Below are 10,027 nucleotides of genomic sequence, written 5' to 3'. Positions count from 1 at the left end.
ACATATAACACCAATCATCATCACTACATATAACACCATCCATCATCACTACATATAACACCAATCATCATCACTACATATAACACCAATCATCCTCACTACATATAACACCATCCATCATCACTACATATAACACCATCCATCATCACTACATATAACTCCAATCATCATCACTACATATAACACCATCCACCATCACTACATATAACACCATCCATCATCACTACATATAACACCATCCATCATCACTACATATAACACCATCCATCATCACTACATATAACACCATCCATCATCACTACATATAACACCAATCATCATCACTACATATAACACCATCCATCATCACTACATATAACACCATCCATCATCACTACATATAACACCATCCATCATCACTACATATAATACCAATCATCATCACTACATATAACACCATCCATCATCACTACATATAACACCATCCATCATCACTACATATAACACCATCATCATCACTACATATAACACCAATCATCATCTACACATCATCACTACATCATCATCACTACATATAACACCATCCATCATCACTACATATAACACCATCCACCATCACTACATATAACACCATCCACCATCACTACATATAACACCAATCATCATCACTACATACACCATCCATCATCACTACATATAACACCATCCATCATCACCACAGACATACTTCTTTGTTTTATATAGATTAGATGGGTCAAATTTACTTCTCTGACTCCCATAAGTATTTAGATTTTTAGACTCAAGATGAGTTATTAAATGCTGTTAAAAAAAGGAAAATCTACAGCACCAGGTGAAGACTGTGTGACTTAGGAAATTTGGAACTGCTTAGTTAGTATGGAAAATAGTCCATTATTAGATTTATTCAACATGAGCTATACAGAGGGTAGATTACCAACAGAATGGAAGAAAGTGATAGTTATCCCTGTCCCTAAGGCAACTGGTGGATACAGGCCAGTGTCTTTAACATTTTGTTTTTGCAAGATGATGGAGAGAATATTATTACATGGGCTTGTATATATTGTGGGGGAAAATCTATCTTGTAATTTATTTGGTTTTTTGGAAGGGAAATGTACTTCAGACTGTGTTATAAAATGTTTATCAAATGATGCAGACAGATGTAGAGTTTTTGTGGATTTACAAGGAGCATTTGATAAAGCTCACAGTGAAGTAGTTATGAATGAACTGGCTGCTCTAGGGGTATCAGGGGAGTTGTTACACTGGATAGGTGACTACTTGCATGGAAGGAGAGCCTGTGTATGGTATCAGGGATGTTTGTCTGAGGAAAGAGCACTTGAACTAGGGGGAGTATTGAGCCCAATGTTATTTAATGTGTTAATGAACAAGATAGCCTGACACAAATATCCCACAGGAGTTGTAACCATCATTTATGCAGATGACATCATATTTCAAGGAAACTCTGTCAAAAATTTGCAGATTGCATTAAATAATTTTAGTGTTCTTTCTCAAAAGATGGGCTTAGTTATCAATGAAGAAAAAACCAAGTGTGAATGTAAAGGAAGAGGAACTGAATCCGTTTTTCTAAATGGAAATTTTTTTGAGAAATTGTCAATGTATAAATATTTAGGAATATATATTGGCTTTACTAGTGAAAGTAAAGAGGCAGAAATACATCATGTCCTCACTCAATGTAGAGCAAGATTACAGCCCTTGAAGGCTCTAGCATGTTGTGGTAAAGGTGCTGGGGTACCCATACTGAGAATGATGTATATTTCTACCATCAGATCACTTATAGACTATGTCCTCTCTTGTACTGCTGAAGGAAGGCTACAGGAGCTTGAGATCATGCAAAATGAAGCAATGAGAATAATTTTAGGGTGTCAAAAGGATGCAATGATTGAGATAATGAAAATGGAACTATGGTTACAGAGCATTTCACAGAGGGTCAATGAAATTAATACAGTTGCAGCAGTTCGATTAATGAGAGGGAACAGTGGGGGTAAATTTGTACAAGATATAAATGATGGTTTAAAAGGTAAACGGACCTTCTGTAGGCAAGGCAAGGGAGGATGCATGAATGGATTAGTAAATATTATTAAAAAATGTAATCTGGCAGACTGGTGTACAGCTGTTCAGAAGAGTTGTAAGAATCCACCCTGGGAAGAACGAGAAGTAGAGTTAGACATAGTGCCTCTCACAATGAAGAAATTATTACATGAACCAGGACAGTTAAGGGCTTTATATGGGAATAAGATTAGTAATTTGCCTAAAATAAACACATTGCATGTATATTGTGACGGTTCAGTTATGTCAAGTGGCAGGGCAGGGTGCGGGATCCTTATAAGACAGTACACAGAACAAGGGAATGATGACATCAAAATTGGACTTCGGTTGAGCAGTTTTATTTCATCAACACAAGCTGAGTTATATGCAATCTTAGTAGGTTGGAAAATGTTGTAAATGTGTATAAAGATGCATATTTTTTTGTTGATAGTAGGGCAGCTTTGGATTCTTTGAACAGTGGGAGTCCAGTCTTTGAACACATTATTGGTTCATGTAGAAAATTAGTAAATACAATAAGGAAAAATGGCCATAATGTTCAATTTGTATGGGTCCCTTCACATGTGGGGATTGGTCTTAATGAAGCAGTAAATATAATAGCAAAAAGAGCCACGGAAAAGGCCGAGATCGACATAATATGTACTAAAACCTTGAAACAATTAAGGAGCAAATTACGGAAAATACAATCAATAGAAGATAATTTCAAAAGGAATGAAATATACGAGAAAAGGGAAACAATGAAATATTACCATCATGTTCTCATGAACACAAAATTTACGTATGGGAAAGATGGGAGTAGGTGGAAAGATTCAGTGTATATGAGGTTAAGATTAGGATATAAATATTATTGGGAACTTGGAGCTGAGAGAAGTGAACAGGATAAAGAATGTAGAGTTTGTAGAACACCCAGATCCCATACCCTGCCACATTATATACTGGAATGCCCATTGCTTAATGTATATAGAAATGCCCATATAAATAATGTCCCCATGCAAATAGAGTGGATGTATAAAAATAGGAAAATAGATGATATATTAAAGAAATATAGAAATTTTTCATCTAGAATATAACTATGTATGTATATAACTGATTATATGAAATATTAGGGATTTATGTGAGACCTGAGAGGGACATTCCTGGATTGGGGTGGGGATGACTTATGTCACTTCATCCCTTTGAGATGTACTAATGTTTTTTGTATCTCAATAAACGTATCAATCAATCTGTACCTAGACATGCAGACTAGATTTTTCTGATGGCTTGTGATGAGTTAGGAACGATTTAGACCTTCAATCCTATCATAAATAACTAGTTTTCTCAGTCACGTGATGTTTTAGCAACTTTAACCCTTATTTTGTAGAGTTTTGGTCCCAATTTATTTAAAAATATAATTAACATCGTGAATTTAAGCGTTTTCCTTACCCATTGATCTGCCATCTTATGAAAAAAAGTCCAAGGTTGTGCTGTTGAAGGTTTGAGTTAGGGGAATGTTGAAGTCAGGCGGACAAGGAATCGGATGCAAGGTTTACCTGTCGTTTGAGTTTTGTTTTTCGTTTCGTTCAGATACGCTGTGGGAAGGTGAGAGATAGTGTGTGCTTTATAGCTTGGGGCCTAAAATTTTTTCTTCAACTGATGATTTCTCGGAATTCTCGGAGGAGGTGTGGTAGTGATGGCCGGTCAGTGCGGCGCTTGGTCATGGCCTTCTTGGCGAGTTTTGTGACCTCTGGATGGTCCCCTGGGGCCTCCTTGATCAATTCCATCAGGACAAACCCGAAAGAATATGTATCTGAATTCTTGGTGGTCCTAAACCCACGGCAGACTTCAGGGGCCATCCAGGGGAAGTCCTCGTGTAGGCAATCAGCGCTGACTTTACAAGACTTACCGATCTCACAGGCCAGACCGAGGTCAATGAGGCTGACCTCTGGCCGGGATGAGGGCCCTTGGATCATTATGTTATCCTCCTTGATGTCATTGTGTGCTAGACCTTTCGTGTTCATCTCAAGGATTTTCTCACCAAGGAGGAGCCCCAGTTGTATAAGGTCATATTGGCAGATCAGGTTATCTTCAGAGAGAAGGTGGTTGAGTGTGAGCTTACCCCTGAAGGACTGGAGGATCGCTGGAGGTTTTGGACAGTACCCAAGTACCTTAGGAATCCCCCCAGCACCATCGAGGGCATACATCTTGGCAGCCTCATCCTTGAAGAATTTTTTGGCTGATGGTGACACTGCCTTTTTCAAAACAGCTACATCATTTCCCCACTTGACAAGGTAAGCAATTGCGTGCGCTCCCTCCCCAAGAATTTCCGCTCCGTCTTGTAGGAGGTCAGTCACGTCCTCAGGGAGAAGCTCATACACCCAATCTTGGAAGTTTTCTGTTTTTCGGCAAGCCATTTTTAATTATCTGTATCGACTCAGCCTTCACCAGGACATCAAATTATTATTTGGGGGTTAGATGCGTTTTTGAGGCGCTGAAGTGATAGTTGTTGTGCAATGAAGTGAAGAGGTGCCTTATAGTATAGTGAAGAGGTGCCTCATAGTGTAGTGAAGATGTGTAGTGAAGATGTGCCTCATAGTGTAGTGAAGTAGGTGTAGTGAAGATGTGCCTGATAGTGTAGTGAAGTAGTTGTAGTGAAGATGTGCCTGATAGTGTAGTGAAGTAGTTGTAGTGATGATGTGCCTGATAGTGTAGTGAAGTAGTTGTAGTGAAGATGTGCCTGATAGTGTAGTGAAGTAGTTGTAGTGAAGATGTGCCTGATAGTGTAGTGAAGTAGTTGTAGTGAAGATGTGCCTGATAGTGTAGTGAAGTAGTTGTAGTGAAGATGTGCCTGATAGTGTAGTGAAGTAGTTGTAGTGAAGATGTGCCTGATAGTGTAGTGAAGTAGTTGTAGTGAAGATGTGCCTGATAGTGTAGTGAAGTAGTTGTAGTGAAGATGTGCCTGATAGTGTAGTGAAGTAGTTGTAGTGAAGATGTGCCTGATAGTGTAGTGAAGTAGTTGTAGTGAAGATGTGCCTGATAGTGTAGTGAAGTAGTTGTAGTGAAGATGTGCCTGATAGTGTAGTGAAGTAGTTGTAGTGAAGATGTGCCTGATAGTGTGCGTAAGTGAAGATGTGCCTCATAGTGTCTAATAGTGGTTTTTTTTACGGTTAAGCCCACCGGACACAGGTCACTGACCCACATCAGGGCCTGGGGGGCAAAATGTAATAATAATAATAATAATAATAATAATAATAATAATAATAATAATAATAATAATAATAATAATAATAATAATAATAAAAATAATAGTCATAATAATTCATAATAAATAAAATTTATGATAAAACAAACAAAATCAAATAATAAAATAATGATGATAATAATACAGTAACTGTAATAATAATAATATTAATAATAAAGAACTATAAATACAAAAATGAATAAAAAAGATCAAAAGTGAGAAACAATATATGTATGTTGTATTGTCAAAGTAAGAGAAACAACTGAGACCCTGCAATTGTGTGAAAATGAAGCAGAAAGTCAGATCATCAACCTAGGACTTGGTCACATATGGCAGCAGGGTCTACCATTAGACAACACATTATGCTGCCAATATCTTCCCAGGCGGTAGTACCTCCCTGTTTGGTAACTGCCTGCTACCTACTACCTGTAATGAAGTAGTTGTAGTGAAGATGTGCCTGATACACCTTTTCACATATCCGTCGAGACATTGTTTTATAACTATTTGACAAATTTCATAACCGAATGACACAACACATATCGAATGACAATCTAAAATAACTGTTGGTGGTCTGTCATTCTCCAATTGTTACATTCTCAAACTCTATGTAGACTGTCGGTTTTATTGTTCACAGCTGTCAACTTCATAACTTACGTCAATTACTTCTGTCAGCATGAACCAACAGTTATTTTAGAGTGTCATTCGATATGTGTTCTGTCATTCGGTTATGGAACAATGTCTCGACGGATATGATGAAAAGGTGTATTTTTATTTCGTCATTATTTCATCCCTTATCGTCATTTATCGTGACATCGTACTATTTCGTCATTATCGTACTATTTCGTCACTTATCGTCAGTATTTCGTCCTTTATCATCAAATATCGTTACATATCATCAATTATCGTCACTAATCGTCACTTTTCGTCACTTATCAATTATCGTCACTATTTCGTCACCACTCGTCACTTTTTCGTCACTTAGGGATACTTTTAGAAACGTATGGAAAATATCTTATCTCTTTTGAATGATGGTGTGTGTGTGTGTGTGTGTGTGTGTGTGTGTGTGTGATAGGCAGAGAAAGAGAGTGAGAGAGAGTTCTTCTTCTTCTTCTTCTTCTTCTTCTTCTTCTTCTTCTTCGCCTCCTCCTCCTCCTCCTTAACCCTCCTCTCTTCCCCTCCTCCTCCTCCTCTTCCTATCTTCTCTGGTCACCCTCCTCCGCCTCGTCGACAAATCCGTTTTCTCTAAAAATTAATTGAGAAACAAAGAAGGGTTTTTTATGGGTAACTACAGTATACACCCTACAGTATACACCCTATACACCCTACAGTATACACCACTACAGTATACACCACTACAGTATACACCACTACAGTATACACCACTACAGTATACAACCTACAGTATACACACAGTATACACCTACAGTATACACCACTATACAGTATACACTACAGTATACACACACCACCACTACAGTATACACCACTACAGTATACACCACTACAGTATACACCACTACAGTATACACCCCTACAGTATACACCACTACAGTATACACCCACTACAGTATACACCACTACAGTATACACCCCTACAGTATACACCCCTACAGTATACACCACTACAGTATACACCACTACAGTATACACCACTACAGTATACACCACTACACTATACACCCCTACAGTCTACACCCCTACAGTATACACCACTACAGTATACACCCCTACAGTATACACCCCTACAGTATACACCACTACAGTATACACCACTACAGTATACACCACTACAGTAATTACTTTGCTTAATGACCCAGCCAAACCTAGTTAAATGACCTTGTTCTTGTGTAGTGGTGGTAGTGGTGGTGGTAGTGGTGGTAGTAGTGGTGGTAGTAGTGGTGGTAGTGGTGGTAGTAGTGTTGGTAGTGGTGGTAGTAGTGGTGGTAGTAGTGGTGGTAGTAGTGGTGGTGGTGGTAGTGGTGGTGGTAGTGGTGGTAGTAGTGAGTGGTAGTAGTAGTGGTAGTGGTGGTAGTAGTGTTGGTAGTGGTGGTAGTAGTGGTGGTGAGTATTGATGGTGTTGTAGTGGTGGTAGTAGTCAGTGGTGGTAGTGATGACCAGTCGTGTGTGGTGGTGGTGGTAGTGGTGGTAGTGACAATTGTGAGTGGTGTGAGTGGTGTGAGCCAGTGGTGAGCCAGTGAATATTAGTAGTGGTGGTGGTGGTGGTAGTGGTGGTAGTGGTGGCAGTGGTGTGGTAGTAGTGGTGGTAGTGTGGTGGTAGTGAGTGGTAGTAGTGGTAATTAATTGGTAGTAGTGAGGTGGTAGTGGTGGTAGTGGTGGTGAGTGGTGAGGGTGGTAGTGGTGTGTGGTGGTGGTAGTGGTGGTAATTGGTGGTAGTGGTGGTGGTAGTGGTGGTGGCGGATGGTGGTAGTGGTGGTAGTGGTGGTAGTGGTGGTAGTAGTGGTGGTGGTAGTGGTGGTAGTGAGGGTGGTGGTCGGGTGGTGGTAGTGGTGGTAGTGGTGGTGGTGGTGAGGTGGTGAGTGGTGGTGGTGGTGGTAGTAGTGGTGGTAGTGGTGGTGAGTAGTGGTGGTGGTGAGTGATTGTGAGGTAGTGGTGTTAGTGGTGGTGGTAGTGTGGTGGTGGTGAGTGGTGGTGAGTGGTGGTGGTAGTGGTGGTGGTGTGGTGGTAGTGGAGGTGGTAGTGGTGGTGGTAGTGGTGTGGTAGTGGTGGTAGTGGTGGTAGTAGTGGTGGTAGTGGTGGTAGTAGTGGTGGTGGTGGTGAGAGTAGTGGTGGTGAGTGGTGGTGAGTGGTGAGGGTGGTTGTGGTGGTGGTGGTAGTAGTGGTGGTGAGGTGGTGGTAGTGGTGGTAGTGGTGGTAGTAGTGGTGGTGGTGGTGGTGGTATTGTAGTGGTGGTAGTGGTGGTGGTAGTGTGGTGGTAGTGGTGGTAGTGGTGAGGGTGGTGAGTGGTAGTGGTGGTAGTAGTGGTGGTAGTGGTGGTAGTAGTGGTGGTGGTAGTGGTGGTAGTGGTGGTAGTGGTGGTAGTAGTCGCAGGGTTGGAAAAAATCATAATTTAAAAAAAATCGATTTATTTGATTTAAATCGGATTTTTTTATTTAAATCGGATTTTTTTTATTTTTTTACTAATTGCACCAAAATATTATTTTTAAACCATAAAATATTATTTTTCAACCAAAGTTTATTCAGGATAATAAACAGAAACTTGGCATTAAGATATTTATGCAGTAGATGTACCAATGGGATGTAACACAATAATATTCTTATTTTGTAAAAGAAATAATACTGGTAAAAAGTTTATTTTGTTACATTTGTAGGATTATAGTGTATTAAGAATTACCGGTAATAACTTCAAGTCAACACAATATTCTCATTCTGTAAACAACAAATATAGTTCAAAACATTTAAATTAGCTTAGTTGAACATTGAAATGCTTATGTACTGTGACAAGCTTAGATCCCTTTTCCTGTCCTAGGCGATTTCTTACCATTGAGTACAAATCCATATGTGGAAAAAATTCTCTCGACCCCTGCTGATGATGCAACAGCTGTAAATAATTGCCTAGGAACATCCATTACATTTTCTGTCATATCATTGGCCAAATACTGCCACCAAGCAAGGGGTGAGAGAGATTTTACAGCATCTTTACCAAAATAGACCTCTTTAAATGGTGCACTTCTTCCATGGAAGGACATTAATGTTGAAAGGAAATGTGGAAGAGACTCGCACACATACTGTTGTGCAATGTCTCGCTGCTCAGGAGTCAGATGTCTGCCCTGATACCTTGGATCTATCACATTAGCTAGAAAATGGGCAGGTGTCAATGCTACTTTGATTTTTTTTTTCAAAATTATCCATATCCTTTTTATCTGTTAAATACTCCTTAATATCAGTTTTCAGTTATCCATATTTCTACAGCATCACTTAATAGGGTTATGTTCTCTCTGGACACAGTCCAATGCCACAGCAATAGGCTTAGGTCTCTCTAAATAGTCTTCTGCAGTTCTTTTTAATGCCTTATCATTAACTTTCCTTTCAATTTTCTCATCACTGTCTTCACTATTTTCTTTGCACACTTTGACAAGGGTCTCCCAGTTCTTTAAATAAGATTCAATAGAATCTGTCACTGTGTTCCATCGTGTGTCTGATGGCATTACTAGCATTGTTCCTCCTGCTCTTCTATACAAAGATCCTGGGATGTGATGATTTCTGAAGTACTTAATGACTTCAGTAATGTGTTCCTTAATGTTCTTGATTTGCAGGTCTTGTGAAAGCAAATTTAACAGGTGTGCAGAGCAACCATATGTTATAATGGACTTATCTTGTCCGAATTCACTTCTCATTTTTGCCATATTAGCAGCATTATCTGTTACACAGCTTCTTACTGTGCATCCAAATTTGCCTTCACACTTTTTTGTAGCACATTCAGCTAATTTCAGCAGATATTCAGCTGTATGTCTTGATTCTGTGTCTATAGAGTCAACAAGATAAATACGGTTGTCCGCCGTTAAAGTTACACAAACTATAGGCTCACTATGGACATTACTCCATCCATCCATGGCCATACAAACTGTTTTCCCACTAAGGTCTTCTGAATAAATCTTCATCACTGAGTCGTAGGCTGATCCAACAGAGACCCTCCGATTTGATGTCTATTGGGTGGAACATATCCTGGTCTTAGCATTATAATCATCTTGACGTTATTAGCCTGTTGCATTGTATATACTTATCAATCATGTA

At 39.4% G+C, this 10,027-nt stretch overlaps 1 protein-coding gene across 1 annotated transcript; it reads right to left on the bottom strand.

Annotated features, from left to right (window-relative positions):
- Positions 1 to 3,683: 3,683 nt before the first annotated feature.
- LOC121874348 (probable inactive receptor kinase At1g48480) lies at positions 3,684 to 4,448 on the bottom strand. The gene has a single exon (XM_042378473.1). The coding sequence runs from the start codon at positions 4,446 to 4,448 to the stop codon at positions 3,684 to 3,686; it is 765 nt and encodes a 254-aa protein (XP_042234407.1).
- Between the last annotated feature and the right edge of the window lie 5,579 nt (positions 4,449 to 10,027).

Source organism: Homarus americanus, unplaced genomic scaffold (assembly GCF_018991925.1).
Source record: "Homarus americanus isolate GMGI-L3 unplaced genomic scaffold, GMGI_Hamer_2.0 scaffold26028, whole genome shotgun sequence".
In the NCBI taxonomy this organism is placed as follows: Eukaryota; Metazoa; Arthropoda; class Malacostraca; order Decapoda; family Nephropidae; genus Homarus; species Homarus americanus.
Note: the sequence above shows the minus strand (reverse complement) of the source record. Positions and strands in the feature narration are given on the sequence as shown.

What these genes read in the sequence shown, in the direction of transcription:
- LOC121874348 (XM_042378473.1), bottom strand. Translation starts at nt 4,448, where the DNA reads ATGGCTTGCCGAAAAACAGAAAACTTCCAAGATTGGGTGTATGAGCTT.